Here is a 20565-nt window from a genome sequence, read left to right on the forward strand (position 1 = left end):
CCTATGCTCCATGGCTATGAGATACTGTTTGAATGATGGGATCTAGTGACGAAATGAAAATCTAGAAGTGTCGGCCTAGAAAAGATATGGAAAACAAAGCAAATGTGTTGCGAAAGAGACAGCCACCAATATCAAGCAGAGGGTTGTGGTACAGCGTATGACCAATTCGATAATGGGTACCGCCCGAGAGAAACCGATAAGCCCTCTTATACGCTATCTGTAAGACACAGCGTAGAGGGCTCTCTTCAAATTTGATAATCGGGACATGGAGAGTGTTTCGAACAAAAGGATGACTCTGGCATGAGACTACTTAGGTGGGTATGGGTGGAAGAACAATGGACCAGACCAGACAAGTGGTCTAGCCATCGTGGCGGTTTTGAAGGACCCAGTGTGCCAGTGACTTTCGGATGATAAGGAAAATGACGGTTGAACATACCGATTAATAATGCAGCCAAGGTAAGTATTAGAGCTCACTATGAGATATGGTTGGCTGGGCACTTCCACTGTCTGTAATATACCAGAGGATTGTCGTCCTGTAGGCTAATATGGCAATATATCCGTCAAGTTGGAGTGGTTAGAAACGGACTGAGACGGCTGGCGTTGAGCAGAATTAAGACATGTGCCAAGGTTGACTATAAAGCCACGCGGCCCTGGAATGGCGTTGATTGGATGCAGTTGTAGGAATACGATGTATGCTCAACATCAACCATTGGAATAGATGTACATCATTGAAATGCAGAATGTATTGTATATAACTTGAAGATGGCGATGACTCAATTGCCATAAACAATAAATGGGCGAATGGGAATCGTTGCGAGGGCCCAACCCCGTCATTGTCTTGGTTTACACCACCCAAGGTTGCTGCGCATTTGACCCTACCTTCATTTGATGTATTCAGAATTGTGATCAGGTTCATGTTCAGGCGGAAACAAAATGGTATCATTGATCATGTTTGACTGGACCTTGAACTGACTATGCGCCCATAAGTTGACGCCAAAGAACCCCGAGAGCGCCGTGCAAGCCGACCTGGGCTAATGCTGAATCATGCACCTACTCGTTTATCATCCCCTTCATCTTTCGGTGCTTCCTGATCTTTGCTGAGATAGTCCGCGTCTTCAGCTTCCTCATATTCCTGGATCAATCCCTGAACTACCTCCTTAGCTTCATCGAACTCGCCCAGTCCATCTCTGAAAGGCGCCTCTCGCTTGTAGCTCTCCAAGAAAGCATTCCTCTTGCGCAGAGTGTTATACTGCGCAACAATTCGCTTGAACAAGGTAGCAATACCTGTATGGTTAGCAAGCATGAGGCCAGATACGCGATGCGAGGACGTGACATAAGGAGACTTGCGGGTGAGCGCGACTTGGATCGAGGCTGGACCCCATGGGATGAAAGTAGCCAGCCGCCGTTCTCGGATACGGAGGAGCGACTTATGAACGTCCGTAGGATCGGCTTCTCCTTGTATGATGTTCAAAATGGACATGTAGCAGCTCTTCTTTGTGGGGTTCGTGGAAACCATCCTATTCTTCGGCTGAAGCAGCCGTCTCATGACATCCAAGACAGTAGTTTTACGCACGGTCTTCGCCTGTTCGACATTCTCGCCCGAAAATGGTGTATATGAGGTCATCAAGAAGTGACAGCGAGGTGTGGGAATAAGAGATGCAACAATTCCGACGAGATCGTTATGCATATAGCCCGGGTAACGGAGCGTTGTCGTACTAGCAGACATGACTGTAGATACGAGCTGGTTGGTTTGTTGGAACGAAGGATTTTGGACGTGTAATCGATCTGCGGCAATCCTAGAGAGAGCGCCATTGTCGAGGACAACCTGCACAGTTAGTCTCCTACTTGTCTCGTTGGCTTGTGATACATACAACCGAGTCGGCGTTCTGAGTCAACCTCCGCATACTCAATAGACTGTTATATGGCTGAACCACAATATCGCCGTCTTGGGTATTTGGAAAGACACTGTAGGTCTGGATGAGCTTCTTGGGAAACCTGTCGTTGAGACGCTCAAGCATGAATGAGCCTAAGCCAGAGCCCGTTCCACCAGCGATTGAATGAAGAAGCATGAAGCCTTCGAGCGAGTCTGACCCGTCTGCTTCACGATCTATCATATCCAGAACTTCATCCTGCACTTGTTCGCCCATGCTGTATCCCATTCCCCAGTTGTTACCAGCACCGGTGCCATCCTTGTGGATGTAGAAGTTCTCGGGATTGTAAATGTTCTTGTAAGGACTGTTTTGGATCGAGTTCAACACCTGTTGCAGTCAGTCTCAGTCGGGGTTACAGTGTTCTGATGTACACACTCGCGGTTCTAAGTCGAGAAGGATTGCTCGTGGAATGTAGCGGGTATCGTCCGATTGATAGAAGAACACATCTTTTCGATCACCACCTTCTGTGGCAAAGTCCTCGAGGTTTCCATCTTGGTTGATGCCGTGTTCCTGACATAGCTGCTGCCAAAATTGTTGGCCAACTGTTGGTAGAGAAAGTCAGCCTCTGTATGTATTGGGCACCGCTGTAGGTGTGAAGCAGGGCAACATTTTGAGCAGACACGTACCGCTATTACCGCACTGACCGGCCTGCAATGTTATTATCTCCCTATTTGAAAGTCAGATACAGTAGCAGAGATGTTGAACGAATACCCACCTAGGCATGTTGATTGTGCAGCGATTGAGGGTCCGACGCGTTGCGGGGAAGTCGCGTTCCTGAAATTTGGGCGGGTTCACTTCGGGCCGCGCCACCTCCAGGAGAGCTTATTATCGGGAAAGTCAATTCAAACAAACCACACAGTAACTCTACGAATGATGCATAACTGCACTCTATTTTACCATGGAAAAGCCATTCTCTCATTATTTATTCACTCAAATTGAGTTTTTTTATTTATGTCATTATCATCATTATAGTATCATGCCTATTTTCGCTAATCGTGAATCTTTCACCCATTAGTGAGTGCTAGCATCTTGATGCTCTTCACTCAGGCACGGCATTCACCCTTCTACTCGACGTTTTCCGCTCTGTGAAACCGAATTTAAACTGGAACAGGACCCCGAATATCAAGGCCAGGAGATTGATGCGAATAACATCGAGCCACATCAACATCCCAAAACCCTCATGCATCCCCTCATGCCAACTCTTCCTAACCTCGAGAAATAGCTTTGGGTCGTCTGTGATTACGCCGTCCAGTCCGTGCCGGATGTCCCATCTCATCCGTCGCTCTTCATTGACTGTCCATGCAAACACTGGCCTCTTTTCACACTGCGCCTTCTTGAGGAAAGCTTTGCCCCAAGGTGTCATGATGATACCTTGTAGCAAGTTGAAAGACACATTTGGGACTGAAAAAAATCTGGAAGCGTAAAGGATAGAAAACCCAATGTGAGTAATGGGAAATCCGGGAAGATGCCGTGAGCACAACGGAAGATATTTCGCTGCCCATATGCCCAAGACAATACGCGATGACCATGGCTTATTCGGCGATGGGCGTACACTCTCAACCGTGCTCGCTATCAGGCGCATAATATCCTCGGGGTCGTTGTCGAGCTTCGGATCACTTCAGCACGAGCTTCCATCAAGCGGGAGATACACGGCTTACCTTAATATCGAGTAACAACCAGATCTCCTCCTTTCCTGGTTCGGCCAGGTATTCAAGCAAGTCAAGTAATCTGGGCATAGACTGGTGGGGCTCTTTCAGTGTTTTCAATTTGCTCAAAAATTCCCAGTCACAGTCGATGATCTTCTCTTGCCGGCCAAAACACCGCTTCAGGTCTTTGTCCTATACCCAGTCAATCAACTTAAATATCAAGAGTGGTCGCCTTCCTTACGTGTGAAAGAACAACTACACCATCTTTGGAGATGTGGAGATCCGTCTCCAATGCTTCCGCACCAACTTCAACAGCACCCTTGAATGCTCCTAAAGTGTTTTCGGGGAATTGTGCTTTATAACCTCTATGTGCGATTGCCTGGGGTTTTCTTTTTCCGGACACATCCTTACGAGCAAGCGCAAAGCTGGCTATATGGCGTCAATGTCTTGATCCTTGCGTCCATGTTGCTGATCAATACTCACGTAGTGTGAATTCTGCTCTTGGGCCGAGCAGAGGCTGCTCAGCGAATTTGTCGATATCCCGAGTTAATGCTTTGAAAACTGGTGGTACTACCATGTTTTCCAGCAGCGGTGTTTCCACCGTCTCAGGCGTGTAGTCGACTGTCCTCTCAATCATGATTACCGAGCTGGGGCTAGTTTGAACACAGGCCTCCGAAGACCGAATGCAAAGGGACGATTACAGCGGCTTGATTTGGGAATTTCGACATGAACCGGCGCACGGAAGAGCATGCGTGAGAAGCAGTATATAGGTGTGCACGCGCGATTAGTTCTTATGATCAGCAGCCGGCCGCAATAAGAGGTACCTGCAAAAAGGGTTCGCCCGTCGGACACCTATGGCCCTACGAGTGAACACGCTGCTGGCACCTGCAGCCTCTGCAAGCGTCTAGTCGTCTTCAAGCCCATTTCTTTACATAGCCTGAAAGCCGTCATACCAACAATGGTATCGCAGAGCGTCTCTAACGACCAAATTGGGTATTGGGTGGGCCCGTATTGGCTGAGCGCTAAAGTTGAGTCTGCTCACAGGGCATCTCGGATACACATGAATCCGACGCCACACATTCCGGGTTTGAGGTCTTCCAATGCGTTTCGGTGTCGAAACATAAGACCAGTAACGTTTCTAGCTTTCGAATTGCAGGGGCACTATTGTCACTTAACATCCCACCAATGCAGTCTTGCCATTAAGATTCCATACTTTCGGCGTCGTAGAGAGATCGAGCTCGAAAGACAGAGAATTGAAGTCAATAGGACCATCTTTGCCGTGGATGCGTGGGTACCGAATGCTCGGATGGTCCACATTTCCAACCGCACCTGGCGCGCCGATCAGTGCTTATTCGCCAGCCTTTCCATTACTCCACTCCTCTCTGCTTCGGACTTAACGCAGGTCGTAAACTATGTCCACGTGTGGTATCACGAGGTCGTTGGCCCGCTATTGTACGGAGTACTTTTGAATATCCTGATATTCTATCGGACGAAAATCGTTCTGGAAAACTACGTGCCCGGACGTACAACTTACATGAGTTGGATAAGCATGGCCTGCATGCAGTCATCATCCCCTGGATATTCATTGTCCTAAGCTAAGCCAACCTCTACCAACCTAACACGCAATGTTGGAATGCTAGAAAGTCACATACTGACATGGCAGACCATGTTAACACATTAAAGATCACTTCCATGAACTTTCTACGTCTGTTCTTATCATGCAGCCTTGTGGTGCGTCATCAAATGTTCGACACAACCCGGGCACCAGGTCCTTCTCCTTTTCCCTCTTGCAAACATGTCAGATGCGTTGTGTTCGTGCGACTACACTAGCAGCGTTCCCCGGACCCAACTCTATTCGGAGTTGACGGTTGGAATGTTTGGAGTCGTATGGCAAGCTGGGTGGCTCCTTGCACCCGTTTACAGCAACACATAAGAGTCCGAAATAGAAACATGCTCGCAAGGTGATCCCTACTACTAACGATGGCTTCCGCTCAAGCATCAACGGACAGCTACCGAGATCCATGAGGCTGGAAGGTTAGCTGGAGTAGCTGGCTCTAATACCAATGCCTGACATCTCAGGATTTAGATCTGCACCATTCATAGTAAGGGGCATTATCGAGAGATAGACACAAGCCTGGGGGAACCGCAAACTTCAGGTATAGCAGACCCTGTGAGATCTACGCTTTGGTTTTGGATTTGTCTATTCGTAGGACCGCTTCATATCTTCATGACCGAATCACCCAGCTACAGACTAAAGCAACCCATCGATAGGGCGACCGCCTCCGGAGAGCTAATCCCATCGTTCCATAGCTTAAGGTCCGGCCTCGCTGAATGCACATGCCTTTGTTACTTCCTTATTTATGCCTCGAACTTCGGTGTATACTTCGCTCTCGCTTGATCGAATTCCAGCTTCTTCTCTTTCCAGTCCGACAATGCCCTGTGGTTCTTATCCACAGATCCTAGTTGTTGCTTCAATTGAGTTGCCTCGTCGTTCTTTCCGAGTAATGTGTTCAACACGATCAAGTTCGCAATAGTGTCTGCGGAGTTCGCATCGATAGCGATGGCCTGCTGCAGGGCAGCTTCGGCCTCGGGGAGACGGCCGAGGTGGAGCTCAGACACAGCTTGTGCGACGAGCGAGTGCGGCGATTGTGAGGCATTGGTTTGGGCGAGCTCCTCGAAAACGTAGAATGCGGCTTGGTATTTCTCACCGCCCTGGGTTCAAATCGCATCAGTTCCCGACTTCTATAGGGAAAGTTGAAGTAGGGTTGCAATTGGTATCTTACCTCCCGAACGCCAACCCATGACTCTGCAATGTTGACCAAAAGGCTGTCTTGGGCCCATTTCCGCGCCCGTTGTGCCTCCTTGATGGCGAGGTCTGTGCGGTTCTGTTCGAGGTGGATCTGGACGATGAGCGCAACGCTGAGGACAAAGTCAGTAAGCCTAGACTCTTGAACCACAATCGGCTACTCTGCGGAATACGTACGCATCCAAACTTCCTTGGTGTTTGCTCAAAACCTCCAACGCAGCCTCTGGCTCCCCCGCTCGGTCCAAGATTATGCCCGCAACCAGCTGGACAGTCAAGTTCTCCTGCGCGTGCTGCTCAGCGAGCTTCTTCGCTTGCTCCACGACATCCTTTCCCTGCTCGTACTCCGCGAGTAATCGGACAGCGACGAGGTCGGGTGTCTTTTCGCTGGCGAGCGCGGAGGCTACTTCTTTGGACTGGCCGAGGGCAATCTGGGAGCGTAATTGGAGGACTCGGGCCGGGAGCTGGTTCGGAGCGGAGAAGGGGGATGTGTCGAAATCGAGGACTTGTTGGTAGGCGCCGGCGTGGAATGCGCTGTGGATGTTTATGAGCTCTAGCATGTGCGTTAGTAGGGTTTTCGAAGGATCAGTGGAGGGAATGATGCAATTACCTCCTTCGGGGGAGTATGGGTCAGACATTGTGAGGTTGAGAGTAATTGTGGTATTAAAATCGGAGTTTGGAGGGGACTTGTGAGCTCTGTGTGGAATTGGCGGAGGTGTACTTTCGATGTATGTTGAAGCCACGATACTGTGTTTGGTGTGTTTGCAACGGACTCTTGGCAGGTTGGTTGGTCATGATTGGTCGGGTTGAAGCATGTAATGAAATCTATGTCTATGAACTTGGCTGGCTATAATAATGCAATTTGATATTCCAAAAAGGCCAACATCTCCTACAGCCTCTCGATGCTGAATCCAATAGTTCTAGTTCCCTCCGGCATAAAATTGGCGTTCTTGTCCGTGTACGCTTCATCATCATAGAACGAGTCAATCTTGAAGTTCGTTCCCGTTTCCTCTTCAACTTGTTTCCAGAGACGAGCAAATGATTCTGCGTTGTGCCTGAATTTTGGCTTGTCCAACTTGAATCTTGGTGTTGTTTCTTCAGCAACAGTATGCCCAGTATGTCTACCAACCACAAGTGACCCTGCCTTGGGCTTCAACAACGCCACCATTCGTTTAGCAGCATCTACCTGTTCATCCCAGTTAAACAGATGAAAGAAGTGGGAGGCGTAAACTATATCCATAGAGCCATCGATCGTCTTCAAGTCTGATTCTGGATCAAAAATATCTGCAGCAATGAATGTTGCTTTCAAGGTTGTTCCATCCCGAAAGAGATCGTACCCGATATCCATGAACTCCTTTTTCAAGTCGGATCCGACGAGGTTCTCGGATGGAGCACCATCGTAGACGAGTTTACGTATATCTTGTCCGACGCAGCACCCAATGTCGAGGAGTTTGTCGCCATTTTTGACTCGCCGAAGAATCTCGTCATACTGAGGGCTCCGGCGGATGTTGAAATTGAGAAAACCCCATTTCCCCAAGCAAGGGTAGGGAAACTGCTGTAATTAGTATTTGTTGGCCGGCAACATTACAGCTTCACATACCACTTTGAACCCCTCATCTCTCTAGTATTATGTTAGTGATAAAGTACAACCCAAGTACATAGTAGACATACGAATTGCGTGATGTGAGAGACAACTTCCTCTGAAGGGATCTGGCTGTACTTCTCGAACAGCTCTCGTGCCTCAGGGTTTATCTCTTGAAGCTCCTTTTGGTACCATGGTAGCTTCTCAACGTTCTGTAGATCATGACTCCAGTAGATATTGACGGGTTTGGGGGTAGTCTCAGCCATGGCTCAAATAATTAAGGTTGATATTATTGAATAATGAAGATTTGCAAAGGACACAGGATTTCTGTGTTGTTGCTGACACTGCTGCCTTTATGAAGGATTACAGCTATTGAGAGCTAATCCTTGCTCTTCATGTAGCTGACCTTCATTCTAAGAAATCGACCCTCCGACCCTCCGCTCTCACGTGCATGTTCTTGTTAACTTGCATAATACTTCTTCAAGTCGAGAATCCTTTGTAACTGTCAACATTGATATATATACGAGAAGATGATGAGTTGGTTGTCCACAGCGGGCCGTACGGAGCCATTCACACGCTGTAGACGATGCTAATGGAAGGCCCTTCCGGATTTGTACTAGTGGATCAATTTACGCGGATCATTGTTGGCGGGGCATGACGCGCGTGGGGTGGGGGAAGGAAAAATCGTAGGACAACCTTATCGAACGAAGCCCAAGAAGAAAAAATAATCTCTCTCTTTTCAACAACGGACTACTAGGGCAAAACCTGACCGCCAAAATACATCGTTTCCGAAGTCTAGCTTCGACCTTTCCTCCACTCCACTATTCTATCAAGAGATTCAATTCTCCAATTCACACCACTTACACCTCTCTCCATATCTTCAACCAAACCCGCAAAATGAGCGAAATCGTCCACCCTACCATCAAGGGTATGTCTGCATCTCAATTGCTACAATTAACACTCCACCGCGCATATACTAACTCTGCTTGTGTTTGCAGATGGCTGGTTCCGTGAGATCTCCAATATGTGGCCTGGCCAGGCCATGACCCTCAAGGTCAAGGAGGTTCTCCACCACGAGAAGAGCCAGTACCAGGATGTCCTCATCTTCGAGTCCACCGACTACGGCACCGTCATGGTTCTCGACAACGTCATCCAGAGCACCGAGAGGGACGAGTTCTCGTATGTTATACACAAGCTTGCAGGAACAGAGCAATTGGTTGACGATGCATCAGGTACCAGGAGATGATCACCCATCTTGCCATGAACTCCCACCCCAACCCCGAGAACGTCTTGGTTATTGGCGGTGGTGACGGTGGTGTCCTCCGTGAGGTCGTCAAGCACGAGTGTGTCAAGAAGGCTGTCCTTTGCGACATCGACGAGGTACTTTCTACCAATCCGAATATACTCACTGATCACCTTGCTTAGATAACTTACGCTCCTCAGGCTGTCATCCGTCTCTCCAAGAAGTACCTCCCCGGCATGGCCGTGGGCTTCGAGCACCCCAAGGTCGAGACCCTTGTTGGTGACGGCTTCAAGTACTTGGAGGACAAGAAGAACCAGTTCGACGTCATCATCACCGACTCCAGCGACCCGGAGGGTCCCGCCGAGGCTCTCTTCCAGAAGCCCTACTTCGAGCTTCTCAATGGCGCACTCCGTGAAGGTGGTGTCATTACCACTCAAGGTTGTAAGCCCCCTCCTTAAACTATATACACGGCGAAACAGACAAGTAGAATCCACACAACATAGGGCGATTATGAGAGCTAACTTGTCAACCGTACAGCCGAGAACCAGTGGCTCCACATGCCGCTCATCGTCAACCTCAAGAAGTCCTGCAAGGAGGTCTTCCCCACCGTCGAGTACGCCTACACCACCATCCCCACCTATCCGTCCGGCCAGATCGGCTTCATGGTCTGCAGCAAGGACGCCAACCGCGACCTCAAGAAGCCCCTCCGATCCTGGACCGAGGAAGAGGAGGAGAAGCTCTGCAAGTACTACAGCAAGGACATCCACGAGGCGTCCTTCGTCCTCCCCAACTTCGCCCGCAAGGCTCTGCGATGAGGGAGTTCCCCCAGGGCGCTTTATCTGCACCACGCCTTCATCTACGATTTAACAAAAGATACCATGACATTCCGTAGGCAAAAAGTTTAGAGCCAGATGAAGAAAAGTAAAAAATAATGTAAATTCAAAAAAGTTCAGTGTTTCAATCGTGTCTGGAAGATGATGATGATGGGCGGATTACGTTTGCCATTGCCCCCCTTGATCATTACCTAGCCGCCCGTCCCTGTGACATTTCTCACCCAACGTCGAAGATTCGAAGGGGAGCATGAGGCGTCAGTTACTAGCGAATCACAACGACATATGGGACCATGTAGTCCGAATTTCAGCCATGATTTGGTTCCGCGTGAGAAAACATTTACAACGGTGATCACCGAAACCCATGTGCACAATGTCTGGGGAGAGGCATGTCTTTCTCTTCCAACACCGTGAGTGCATGCAGCGCTACGGCTGCCGCACGAATCATGATCAACACGCGTTCGAATTCATGCACGCGGTCATCGCGACAGCCTTCGGACCCAATTGTTTGATCAAGTGCATGTGGCTGGAGACATGTTGGACCTCGAAAATGAGGGTCGCAGCAAAACGTTAGGTAAGGTGTGGAATTCTCCGTGTTCCAAACGGGGCGATTGTTGTCGTCGTCAACGACGACGAAGGCGACCAGGAGGGAAAGCGTTAGTCAGACGGGGCGAAAGACGAAAGTAACAGCACCCAGGAAGCCGCGGATAGCGAGGAGAGGCACAAGTCATAGGATCCATCTAGAACTGGCGACGACATGAGCCATTTTGCAAGGCATGGTTTCGAAGGCTCCAAGGCGAACATGGGGACATCGTGGGAAACAGCGGTTAGGGAATGCCATGGCAGCAGACGTCAGTCCACTTTGCTCGCTGGTGATGGGAGAGGACGTTTCCAACGCGTATGATTTACCGGAAGTCGGGAGAGTCGGCAGTATCTCCATTGAGGTTTGGCTCACCGCCGCTGCTATCGTCTCGTCGTGGGTCTGTGGGGAGCTGGCGAAGGGGGTGGATTTAGGAATCGAGATGTTCCAAATGCTCGCTTACCTTACTCAGGGAGGGAGGGGGTCTACTTGGACGACAGAAGAGGGAAGGCCGAGACAACTCCAGACGGCAAAGCTCACCCCTGGCTGTGTTTCGTCTTGGGAGCGAATCGAAGCCTATTTGTCGTTGTTGTCGTGCATGTTCCTGTCATCTGCAGAGGCCATGCCGGCTGCCGGCGCTTTGATAAGAGCCTCCTACGAGTTTAGCATGGGTGCTATACGGTATCGTTATAGGCCTGAGGGTCAAATCCCACGGTACCAAAGACAGGTCCTTAAGGGGGTAATCTTTACTTTTCGCTTGCTGGTATTTCTCATGTTGAAAGAAGTGCCGGCCGGGAGCGCCATGTCGAAATGAGCCGGAGATGTGAGACCTGGAATACAGGAGATGCCATAGAGAGAAAGGGCATCGTAGAGTTGCTACGGGGGGCGGCCTGCAGGATTACCTACAGTGTTGTATGTTTGTAGGGATTGCAAATGAATGGAAGGGAAAAGCAACGGGCATCTGAGAAACAGTGCCTGAAGGACAAGGTGAAAGATTGGCCAGTCTCGTACAGAGTGTACAGATGCGCAACGGGCAAAGTGTTGTTCTGATCTGATTTCTCGTCTTGTCCGAAGCTTGAGAGGGAGCGCTGGGACTATGGCGCAGTGGGAGGAGGGCGGCCCACCGAGGGTGATACATTCTTCGTTTGGGCATCTCTTGAGGCGGTTAGCCGCCACGGAGGAGTCTCGTTGTTTGAGGCTTGTGCGGAACTGGGGAGTCTTCAGCATACAGCATAGGTGCTCGTAGCCCTTTTTGTGGAAATCCACGAGTCTTAGGAGTCCAGAGGTCCACGGGGGTGGTGACGATGGGAATTGAATATAGAGTGCTTCATCGTAGCCCGTCTAGCTCCCGCTTCCTGTCAGGACATTCCTCTCACGCCATTTCTTTCTATTATCGGCGCGCGGCCTGAGGTCGTGCCCAAGCAAACAGCAGTCAATTGATTCTTGACTTGCGCTTCACTATTGTTATCATTCTCTCTTCTTTATTTTTGCATGTCTTTATTCCTATAGGTCGAGCCGGGCTCTCCACATCACTAGTACTACCATCGTCACCACTCACTATCTTTTTCCATCAATCCAAGGCTTCACTACGACCACCGCTATCACGAATCCGTCCGTCACATTCTGATGCAGAAGTAGTAGCCACTATCACATCCGACTACCACCTACCGACATCGCCAACCGGCCGAATTCACCTTTTCCCATCTCGGGACATCGTCTTCACCAATCCACGCGTGTGATCGATCACTTGCATTGCATCAGCGCCTTCTTGCACATACACATTCACATTCACATTTTACATACACCTACTAATACTCGGAGCGTCTGGTTACGTCTTTCCTTTCTTACTACGCCACGACAAAGTACTTGCTTGTAATATCTTGCACAATACTTCTTTCCTACCTTTCGCGTACATACCTACCTACCAGCATTCAAAGGCCTGCATCTCGTTTGGACCACTTGTTCCTTTCGTGGAAGTCTTCGGAGCGCCATATACGTTCGAAACATCATCCCAACTGCGTCCGATACATTAGTCTCAGATTACTGTCTCGCCCGTCCCGTGTACCCAGCCCGCGGTATTTTTTTCCCATTGAGTTCCACAATCCTTCAACGAACGAACAAAGACACGCTATACCTATTCCACCGCGGTACCGGCGTTTGACTCGAACATTTCCGTCGTCGTCCTTGTTCGCAACTTGTCCACGAGGATCGCAGCCCGAGGCGATAGATTAGACGTCAACCAACCGTGTCGAAGCATCGTACCAAGTAACTAATTTGGTAATAATATTGTTCTCATTATTATTATTATTATTACTACTATTACTACTCCTTCCGTATCCATCACAAGAATGTTGCCCAGCATGGGAGCCGACCACGGGGAGCCGTTTAGTCCGACCAAGATTCACCCACTTCTCTCCCCACAGCGCGAGTCCTTCTCCGCCTCCGGTGTTAAATCCGCCGTCGACACCAGATTATTAAACCTCAACGACGCCCACCACCCGCGGTCCTCCTCGCCCTCTGCAACATTTCCTTCCCAACCTACGCCCACTCCTACGCCTACGCCCTCGTCTACTCCTATAAATAACGAGCATTCCCAGGCCCACTTGTCGCCCTCACCAAACGTCGACCACCAGTCTCTCTCCATTGTTACCACTGAGGATGCAAATTCGGTAGTGACACACGACGTAAGCGGCACTGCGCCCGCCTCAGGACTGCCCGCTGATCCACCTCCGAACGGCCCTATCCGGACGGACACCCAGCTTACTTCCTCATCTAAATCCTCATCCATAGAAAATCTAACCTTGCTACCTCCGAAAGCATCTTTCCGGGAAAATCGCAATCGCAAGCACCGAAAGGGTGCCCATTCCATTGATTCCATCCCACGCCAGACCATTCTAAAGGCCCTCCAGTCACGACCTAACGGTTCGCGCAAAATGTCTGTATCAAATTCAATGGACGCCGTGGTCATGGACTCCGAAAATTCCAAGGCAGTTGCCCCAAAGACAACTGCGTCTGGTTCCTTCGCGCATGCTCGCCTTGCCGAAGCTCTTTCGGAGCTTGACCTGGATTCGAGCGAGATGACGGTCAGTAAGATGGCTGCACTCGCCTCGCCTTGTTTCTACCACAAGAAGTTTGACAAGGCCGTCAACTTAGAGAAAGTGTTAGATGAGATGGCTGAAGACGACACTATTTCACATTCAAGGCTCATGCAGACGGCAACCAGTGTTCGCGAGATCGCGAAACAGCTTCAACGACGGCCTATCAAAATGGCTGTGCGGAACATCATGATCGTCACCAAGGCCCGCGACAATGAGCTCGTCCACCTTACCCGGCAACTCGCAGAGTGGCTGCTCTGCACTCCGCGCTATGGCTCAGATGTCGGCGTCAACGTCTACGTAGATCACAAGCTGCGAAAGTCAAAACGCTTCGACATGCCATCACTACTTGCCAAGGATGAGCGCTTCCACGACATGCTCCGCTTCTGGACTCCCGAGCTATGCTGGACTTCTCCTGAGAAGTTCGACCTTGTCTTGACCCTCGGGGGTGATGGCACTGTACTCTTCACCAGCTGGCTGTTCCAGCGCATCGTACCACCAATCTTGTCCTTCTCGCTTGGAAGCTTAGGTTTCCTCACCAACTTTGAGTTTGCGCAGCACCAGAATGCGCTCAACAAGATTATGGGCGACGCTGGAATGCGTGTGAACCTTCGCATGCGCTTCACATGCACGGTGTACCGATACCAAAAGCATGCAGCACCCGGTGCGCCACAACATATTGAGGCCGAGCAATTCGAGGTTCTCAACGAACTCGTTATCGACCGTGGCCCGTCACCCTACGTCTCCCAGCTTGAGCTCTATGGCGACAACAATCTATTGACTGTTGTGCAAGCCGACGGTTGCATTTTCTCCACACCTACCGGTTCAACCGCATACTCATTATCTGCCGGTGGATCGCTGGTGCACCCAGACATCCCAGCCATCTTGCTCACGCCCATCTGCCCTCACACCCTAAGCTTCCGACCTATGCTTTTGAACGACAGCATGCTCCTTCGTGTGGCTGTCCCCCGCAACTCCCGCGCCACTGCATACTGCGCGTTCGACGGAAAGGGTCGAGTAGAGCTTCGCCAGGGCGACCACGTCACCATTGCCGCGTCGCAGTACCCCTTCCCGACTGTGCTTTCTCAGCCAACGGAGTGGTTCGATTCGCTCTCTCGTACTTTGCGATGGAACAACCGAGGCGCTCAGCAGAAGGCATGGGACGGCGACGAGAAGGAGGACGAGGACGGCACCACGAAAGATACCGGTTTCGACATCGACTTCGACAACGATGAGGCCGATCGCGATTCCGGGTACTCTGCAGAGGGTTCAATTACCGGAGACCGGGAAAGCCCTATCAGGAAGGGCATTGTCCTACCCTTCCCGTAAACCATTCGCCTGTGGAGTGACATCGAGTCGTGTTTCGGCAGGCGTTCTATTCTTCTTCCTAGGATCCTTTCGTCTTGCAAGCTGCTTGGGCGGGTCCCCAATTAGTGTCTGGACTGGAAAGTTGAGTTTGGAGGCGTTGAGGTTCAGCCAGATACTTCCGCCTAGCCCATCTCTATTTGCTTGTTTGTTTTGATAATCTTCCTCTTCATCTCCTTCCTTTTCTTGACATGTACATTCATTCATCCATTCGTTAGCCTTCAACAGCGACATATACATTTTGGTTTGAAAGAGACAGGGAGAGAGGAGAGGAGATTTAATTTTTGTCCGTTGCAGCGTTTGATGAGTAGAGCACGATATCCTAGAAAACCCGCATTGTTGTTTTGGTGAAAGCGCTTAACCGCCTTTCTGTCCCCACATATACATGAAACTTCATTTAGAGCATTGCAGAGGAAGGTTGGAAAAGAGAACCGGGAGGATGCAGAGGGTGGTAGCATCAGGGTACATGTACATATGTGCCTGCGATTGGTAGACAGAGGAGAATACATTCGTGTATGAGCAGAGAATTGTTTGAACAATAAGCCAAGCATCATCATCCATAATAATGCCACCCCTACTGTGTAACTACAAGAGAACATTTCGAAAAACGATGACGGAACGAATCTCGGGAAAATGCTCCGTGCGATGTGACTGGTGGCCTTGCGCATCACCAATTCGTCCTCACTTTTCGCCTTAGTCGTGAGTCGTAGATACAAGTATGTTGTCGCCCTGTTTAAATACACCACTTACCCTTGCTACTTGGAAAAACTGCACAGTATTTTCTTGGAATCTCGAAAGAGGATCGTGAGGTGGGGATGGATCGTGCTCGCTTGTCCGCTACGTGTCCATTCTACTTATTTCTAGGTGCCTAGGAAAGGGATGTATACCTGGGAGCTCCACCTACCTACCTACCTGCCCATCCATACATTCAATTGATACAATTGGTGTTGATTCTCATCTGATGGACTCGAAAAGGCCAAGGGGGGTCCGACAAAGGGAAGGGGAAACCACCAGGCTGCAAACGGGTTAGCGATGGATGATCAGAGTTGAGTCCGTGGGGATTGCGCAAGAAACTACAGGACGAAGGATGATGTTGATCTGCCTTGGCTCTTTTCTTTGGTGTGCCTTGATTGATTAATTGAGGTATTGGTGGAGGTGGAATTGGAGATGGGGTTGTGGAAGTTGGAGTATTGAATTGAGCTCGCGATGGGTTGTTTTTGTTGGAATCGTTAAAGTTATCATGCTTTTTCCTGTGCGGAGATACTCGTAGATAATACTCATAATAGGCATCCTTCCTTCCCCTGTGATGATCGCCCATCAATCATCCACCTACTTACGACTTACCACCAGCCCCCGTCTCCACCCACTCTCTTCATCCATCCCATCCCATCCCATCTCATCTCATCTCATCTTATCTCAGTCCATCTATCGTTCATCGGAAAATCTCTGTGCAGCCGTTCTGTACGTACCTGATGTACATGTACATATTCATACTACTCGCAATCGCATGTGAACTCCCTTCTCTCGGCCAGCCCTACCTCCAACTTGGAGCTCCAACTCCACTTCAGCATTAAAATCATCTCCAAATCACCACCCATAAGCACCTAACTAGCCTGAAACCATTGCCTTCCATTCCTTCGGTCCTTTTTCGGAGACGAATCTGCCGTGGCTTCTCAGAGTTGAGGAGTTGGACCACACTCTGATCCCCCGCCATCCGAAACTAGACCCAACGGAATGACGACGTAAAACTCTAATTACACGCGCTGCTTCCTTCACGCTCTAACTCTGCTCTACCTACCTCGTACTGCTGCTCTAGCTGTTGCTGCTATCTGCTGGCTTGCTTGCTTGCTTACACAACCCAACAGCTTTCCCGCAACTACTTTCTCCCTCCCCCTCCCTCCATATACATGCTCTGATTATTATTATTGAACACACGTGCGGGCATCCGAAAGTAGGCAGTGAATTGGGAATGTGCACTTCCCCAATTCTGCATCCACATCCACAGGAGCCGGAACATACCACCAACCCAACATGACAACCCCCAGGCGCAAGGCCTGTGTAGAGTGCAGACAGCAAAAGGTATGTGTTTTGTACAGTATCTCTCTATCTCTTTGCTCCGCAGGCCCAAATTTCACGCCATGACCTCATGACCATAACCCCCGTAATACGAGGGTGCGCGGGAGAATGTTTTGCTGATAGCTATCGTCGGCCCACAGATTCGTTGCGATGTCGAGCAACACAAGACACCGCATGATCCATGTAGTCGCTGCCAGAAGATGAGCTTAGGTATGTATCACAATTGTCGTCGTCGCTCTTCGTTCTGCCATCATTCCTTCTGTTAGCCGCATCTGATACCTTTGCATAGAATGTCGCATATTGCCCACATCAACCAGGAATCTGCGGCAGACCAAGGCCGAAATGAGGAGGGAGCTGGAAGCACTTCGGATGAATCTTCACCATGGCCATGATGTCGCCGGTCACGTAATGCAAACTCCGACCTCCCATGCTGGCACCTCCGATGGCCAACACTACAGTCCAATTGGCCCTGGATCGTATTCGAATGAGTCTGGCAGGGATGCTTCTGCTTCCATGTCGCCTTCCTTTCATGATGCGCCTTCCGGGCCTCCGACGCGGAGGTCTTCTCATGGCCATACTGCCACATTGCCTCGCGTCTTAGATAACTACGTCGTCGATGCAAAGCGAATAGACGACTGCTTCGCCCTGTACGTGGTCGACACATCCTTATCAGACGCGCATCATTTCTAACACACGTGACATAGATTCTTCTCCCAGTATCATCAACTCTTGCCCATACTGGACCCATCGCTCAGCGCCAATGAGCACTACGAGCTCTCGCCATTTCTCTTCTGGGCTATCGTCGTGACTGGTTCCAGGCGGTACAATGAGGATCCACATGTTCTTGATAAGATCAGCCATCTCATCACACCCCTAGCTTTCTCATCCATAGCCCTTCGCTCCGAGCCCATCCCGGTCATCCAAGGGCTGCTCATCCTCTGCACGTGGAGACTGCCGACCAATTCTATGTACAAGGACACTACGCACGTGCTTTGCGGTGCCGCTGTTCATCTCGCCACTCAGATCGGACTTCACGTTGCTGGCGTTGGGCAGGACTTCGCGCGCATGCCGCTCAAGAAGGACCAAGAGCAGAAGATGCTTCGATTCAAGTTGTGGATGCATGTTGTCATTGTATCGATACGGTAACGTCACCTGTTGATATTGTCGCGCGATTTAGCTAATGGGAAGACAGAACGAGTTGCGCTGAAGGCATCCCTCCTTTGGTCATTGCCGAATCTTTCTTCGATGGTGATGAGAGGGAGAGGGAGGATCTCCTCGCCTACCTTCCGGGTGAATTGCTGTTCCACCACAAGGTGCATAGCATTCTGCTGCGAGCAATGTCAGCAATGGTTCGGACTGACCTTCAATCCCCTGCATGTGATGCGGGCGTGCTTCGTTCCTTGATATCCATCTTCGACTCGCAACTCTTGAGCCTCGCACCATCTTCGCCAAGTGAACTCGGTAAGTGGCCCGCCCAATTCATGAAAACATGTCGCTGACAAGTTAGATACGTTCAATCTGAATTGCGTCCGCATACACGTCCTGGCCTTCCACTTCTTCGCCAACCCGATCGATCCAGGTCCAGATGTCGAGGCGCTGGTCCGGCTTTACTCCCTCTGCATACTGACCGTTCGGACTGCGACCAGTCTTGCACAGAACTCGAATCTTCTCACCATATGTCCGTCATTTATAGACAGAACCCTTACGCTCACGGGATTTGCTATCCTCAAACTAGTCAAGAGCCCCATCGCTCAGCATCTTGATCTCGCTGCTGGAGAGCAGGCATTCTTCATGGCTGTGCAGTTCAGCAAAAACATGTCGCTGCAGAATGGCGACTTGGGTGAACGTTGCGCCGCCATCTCCGCGAACCTATGGCACAGCACCAAAACATTCCGCCGGAAGGACGGTCGCCTGGAATCATTGGGATTGAGACTGAGGACACGGCTAAGCATGAGCGTCAGCTTCGACATGTTCTGGTACTGGAGGGAAGAGTTCGGCAACATGGCAAACCCGTACAATGGCGAGGAAAGCGCCATGCCATCGACCGCCGTCACCGAACCAACTACGCCCCGTATGCAAACTTCCACCTACTGCCTCGGTGAGAATGTTCGGACTAACAATGTCTCCAGAGTACGAAAAACGCGAACTCGCCGACCAAAAAGGAGTCACGCCCACCGCTGGCGCCGGCGTCCCCGCAGTTGTTCCCGCGCCAACAACCGCACCGCCAGCCAAATTTCCACCCCTAGACGCACCGCTCGCCATCCAGCAACAACCACAGCAGCAGCAACAACAACCACCCCCACCGGTCAATATGGGTTTCCCACAGGCCTCCTGGGACCCCTCGAACTACGCCGCGCCGCCCATGCTCGACCAGTTCCCCGATTACGACTGGGCAGCCAGCTTCGACTTTTCGAACGATTTCATGAATCAGGGGCTCGGGCAAATGCCCCCTGAGAACGTGGGATATGCGCCGATGAACTTCGGTTGAGATCGATAGACGTCGAGGGTCGAAACGTGATAGGCGGTGGTCCCTGGAGTTTTGAATGTAGATGTTCGTCCTGGGGTCAAACCGTCTCATGCCCCGATCATACTCGTGCGGACCACGCAGGTAATGCGGACGTCTTCTGCTGCGATCAATGTCCTCCAGCCGAATCCCTCGGCGAAAGTCAGCATAATCTCGCTCGTCAGCGAATTCACTGATCAACAAGCCGTGCCCAATCCGTCGACCGTCGAGTAAGATATCAACGGGGTGCCCCTCGAACGCGGGGGGGATGCCTTGCATAGCCAGAGTACGCCACGAATGGCCTCTTCCCCGCACAGAAGGCTATACGAATATCCTCGAAGTTCCAGCTTTTGCTCCGGCCGTAGACGTAGAGGTGAACTTGGAAGCGAATTTTGGAGCGCATGGATGGATGTGGGTGGATGAAGAAAAAGCACGACGCGAGCTGGTGATGCATACGTGTTGGGTATCGAAATATCTCCTTGTAAGTTGAGTCGAGGACCTTTTTGCAAGTACCGAAGGAATGGTTGATGGTAACCGCACCGAACCACGTTATCGCATTGGAAGCCTAAAAACTTCCGCCCTCACCCACGGATCTCCTCCTCTCCGCAATACATACAATACCCACGCCCCAAACTCCAGGGAATGAAAAAAAACCAGAACTTGAGATTGTCGTCGTTACGCTCGAATTGTGTATATTAGAACCACCACTTTTACTTCCCCCAAAGGAGGTCGCGCGATACCAGCGGAGTCACGCTATGCTCGGCCCCGCAAACGCCGGATCCAGATCCATTCCATGGCCATGGAACCGTCATGAGAGAAGAGGGCAAGATAAACCGTACTGTACCGTACTGTAACATACCAAAATGGGAATCCGGAAACGCGTTGGGGAAAAGCGTAACAAAGTGGCCTTT

The 20565-nt window shown here is 50.5% G+C and overlaps 9 protein-coding genes across 9 annotated transcripts; 4 read left to right on the forward strand and 5 right to left on the reverse strand.

Moving 5' to 3' along the window:
- Positions 1-749: 749 nt before the first annotated feature.
- BU24DRAFT_493442 (tubulin-domain-containing protein) lies at positions 750-4448 on the reverse strand. Its single transcript, XM_033533964.1, has 8 exons — positions 4061-4448; positions 3819-4006; positions 3590-3769; positions 2975-3537; positions 2558-2598; positions 2307-2473; positions 1872-2258; positions 750-1825 (listed from the first exon to the last, which is right to left on the reverse strand). Exons 1-8 carry the CDS (start codon positions 4212-4214, stop codon positions 1043-1045), a joined length of 2463 nt encoding a protein of 820 aa, XP_033383283.1. The 5' UTR covers positions 4215-4448; the 3' UTR covers positions 750-1042.
- Positions 4449-5716: 1268 nt separating this feature from the next.
- On the reverse strand, positions 5717-7104 carry BU24DRAFT_393201 (coatomer subunit epsilon). The gene is made up of 4 exons (XM_033525189.1): positions 6991-7104; positions 6561-6933; positions 6361-6496; positions 5717-6289 (listed from the first exon to the last, which is right to left on the reverse strand). The coding sequence occupies exons 1-4, from the start codon at positions 7016-7018 to the stop codon at positions 5936-5938; spliced, it is 891 nt and encodes a 296-aa protein (XP_033383284.1). The 5' UTR covers positions 7019-7104; the 3' UTR covers positions 5717-5935.
- Positions 7105-7198: 94 nt separating this feature from the next.
- Positions 7199-8479, reverse strand: BU24DRAFT_423865 (uncharacterized protein). The gene is made up of 3 exons (XM_033528358.1): positions 8052-8479; positions 7981-8001; positions 7199-7932 (listed from the first exon to the last, which is right to left on the reverse strand). The coding sequence occupies exons 1-3, from the start codon at positions 8226-8228 to the stop codon at positions 7270-7272; spliced, it is 861 nt and encodes a 286-aa protein (XP_033383285.1). The 5' UTR covers positions 8229-8479; the 3' UTR covers positions 7199-7269.
- Positions 8480-8664: 185 nt separating this feature from the next.
- Positions 8665-10127, forward strand: BU24DRAFT_423866 (putative spermidine synthase). Its single transcript, XM_033528359.1, has 5 exons — positions 8665-8890; positions 8961-9141; positions 9195-9342; positions 9406-9643; positions 9743-10127. The coding sequence occupies exons 1-5, from the start codon at positions 8860-8862 to the stop codon at positions 10018-10020; spliced, it is 876 nt and encodes a 291-aa protein (XP_033383286.1). The 5' UTR covers positions 8665-8859; the 3' UTR covers positions 10021-10127.
- Positions 10128-10710: 583 nt separating this feature from the next.
- Positions 10711-11471, forward strand: BU24DRAFT_225652 (uncharacterized protein). Its single transcript, XM_033522103.1, has one exon. The coding sequence runs from the start codon at positions 10812-10814 to the stop codon at positions 11427-11429; it is 618 nt and encodes a 205-aa protein (XP_033383287.1). The 5' UTR covers positions 10711-10811; the 3' UTR covers positions 11430-11471.
- A 2110-nt stretch (positions 11472-13581) lies between these two features.
- Positions 13582-15039, forward strand: BU24DRAFT_349217 (NAD kinase; the record flags this gene model as incomplete). Its single annotated transcript, XM_033523594.1, has 1 exon — positions 13582-15039. One exon carries the CDS (start codon positions 13582-13584, stop codon positions 15037-15039), a length of 1458 nt encoding a protein of 485 aa, XP_033383288.1.
- Positions 15040-15168: 129 nt separating this feature from the next.
- BU24DRAFT_225524 (uncharacterized protein) lies at positions 15169-15873 on the reverse strand. The gene has a single exon (XM_033522101.1). The coding sequence runs from the start codon at positions 15741-15743 to the stop codon at positions 15297-15299; it is 447 nt and encodes a 148-aa protein (XP_033383289.1). The 5' UTR covers positions 15744-15873; the 3' UTR covers positions 15169-15296.
- BU24DRAFT_423870 (uncharacterized protein) lies at positions 15843-16400 on the reverse strand. Its single transcript, XM_033528360.1, has one exon. The coding sequence runs from the start codon at positions 16391-16393 to the stop codon at positions 16004-16006; it is 390 nt and encodes a 129-aa protein (XP_033383290.1). The 5' UTR covers positions 16394-16400; the 3' UTR covers positions 15843-16003.
- A 350-nt stretch (positions 16401-16750) lies between these two features.
- Positions 16751-19781, forward strand: BU24DRAFT_225515 (uncharacterized protein). Its single transcript, XM_033522100.1, has 7 exons — positions 16751-17154; positions 17292-17361; positions 17441-17798; positions 17856-18293; positions 18344-18612; positions 18659-19222; positions 19281-19781. The coding sequence occupies exons 1-7, from the start codon at positions 17107-17109 to the stop codon at positions 19637-19639; spliced, it is 2106 nt and encodes a 701-aa protein (XP_033383291.1). The 5' UTR covers positions 16751-17106; the 3' UTR covers positions 19640-19781.
- The last annotated feature ends 784 nt before the right edge of the window (positions 19782-20565 follow it).

The sequence above is a fragment of the Aaosphaeria arxii genome, assembly GCF_010015735.1.
Source record: "Aaosphaeria arxii CBS 175.79 unplaced genomic scaffold BU24scaffold_5, whole genome shotgun sequence".
Taxonomy (NCBI): Eukaryota; Fungi; Ascomycota; class Dothideomycetes; order Pleosporales; genus Aaosphaeria; species Aaosphaeria arxii.

Bases quoted from the DNA above. Each gene is read 5' to 3' on its own strand.
- BU24DRAFT_423865 (XM_033528358.1), bottom strand. From the start codon at position 8,228: ATGGCTGAGACTACCCCCAAACCCGTCAATATCTACTGGAGTCATGAT. The intron at 8,002-8,051 runs GTATGTCTACTA...ACATAATACTAG, and splicing joins TCTCTCACATCACGCAATTC to AGAGATGAGGGGTTCAAAGT. The intron at 7,933-7,980 runs GTATGTGAAGCT...TAATTACAGCAG, and splicing joins GAGATGAGGGGTTCAAAGTG to TTTCCCTACCCTTGCTTGGG.
- BU24DRAFT_423866 (XM_033528359.1), top strand. From the start codon at position 8,860: ATGAGCGAAATCGTCCACCCTACCATCAAGG. The intron at 9,142-9,194 runs GTATGTTATACA...ACGATGCATCAG, and splicing joins ACCGAGAGGGACGAGTTCTC to GTACCAGGAGATGATCACCC. The intron at 9,644-9,742 runs GTTGTAAGCCCC...TCAACCGTACAG, and splicing joins TGGTGTCATTACCACTCAAG to CCGAGAACCAGTGGCTCCAC.
- BU24DRAFT_225515 (XM_033522100.1), top strand. From the start codon at position 17,107: ATGACAACCCCCAGGCGCAAGGCCTGTGTAGAGTGCAGACAGCAAAAG. The intron at 17,155-17,291 runs GTATGTGTTTTG...GTCGGCCCACAG, and splicing joins TAGAGTGCAGACAGCAAAAG to ATTCGTTGCGATGTCGAGCA. The intron at 18,294-18,343 runs GTAACGTCACCT...ATGGGAAGACAG, and splicing joins GTTGTCATTGTATCGATACG to AACGAGTTGCGCTGAAGGCA.
- BU24DRAFT_493442 (XM_033533964.1), bottom strand. From the start codon at position 4,214: ATGATTGAGAGGACAGTCGACTACACGCCTGAGACGGTGGAAACACCG. The intron at 3,538-3,589 runs GTAAGCCGTGTA...AGTGATCCGAAG, and splicing joins GGTTGTTACTCGATATTAAG to CTCGACAACGACCCCGAGGA. The intron at 2,474-2,557 runs GTACGTGTCTGC...CTCTACCAACAG, and splicing joins CGGTCAGTGCGGTAATAGCG to TTGGCCAACAATTTTGGCAG.
- BU24DRAFT_423870 (XM_033528360.1), bottom strand. From the start codon at position 16,393: ATGGGCGATCATCACAGGGGAAGGAAGGATGCCTATTATGAGTATTAT.
- BU24DRAFT_393201 (XM_033525189.1), bottom strand. From the start codon at position 7,018: ATGTCTGACCCATACTCCCCCGAAGGAG. The intron at 6,497-6,560 runs GTACGTATTCCG...CTTTGTCCTCAG, and splicing joins CACCAAGGAAGTTTGGATGC to CGTTGCGCTCATCGTCCAGA. The intron at 6,290-6,360 runs GTAAGATACCAA...ATTTGAACCCAG, and splicing joins CATGGGTTGGCGTTCGGGAG to GGCGGTGAGAAATACCAAGC.
- BU24DRAFT_225524 (XM_033522101.1), bottom strand. From the start codon at position 15,743: ATGCGCAAGGCCACCAGTCACATCGCACGGAGCATTTTCCCGAGATTC.
- BU24DRAFT_225652 (XM_033522103.1), top strand. From the start codon at position 10,812: ATGGTTTCGAAGGCTCCAAGGCGAACATGGGGACATCGTGGGAAACAG.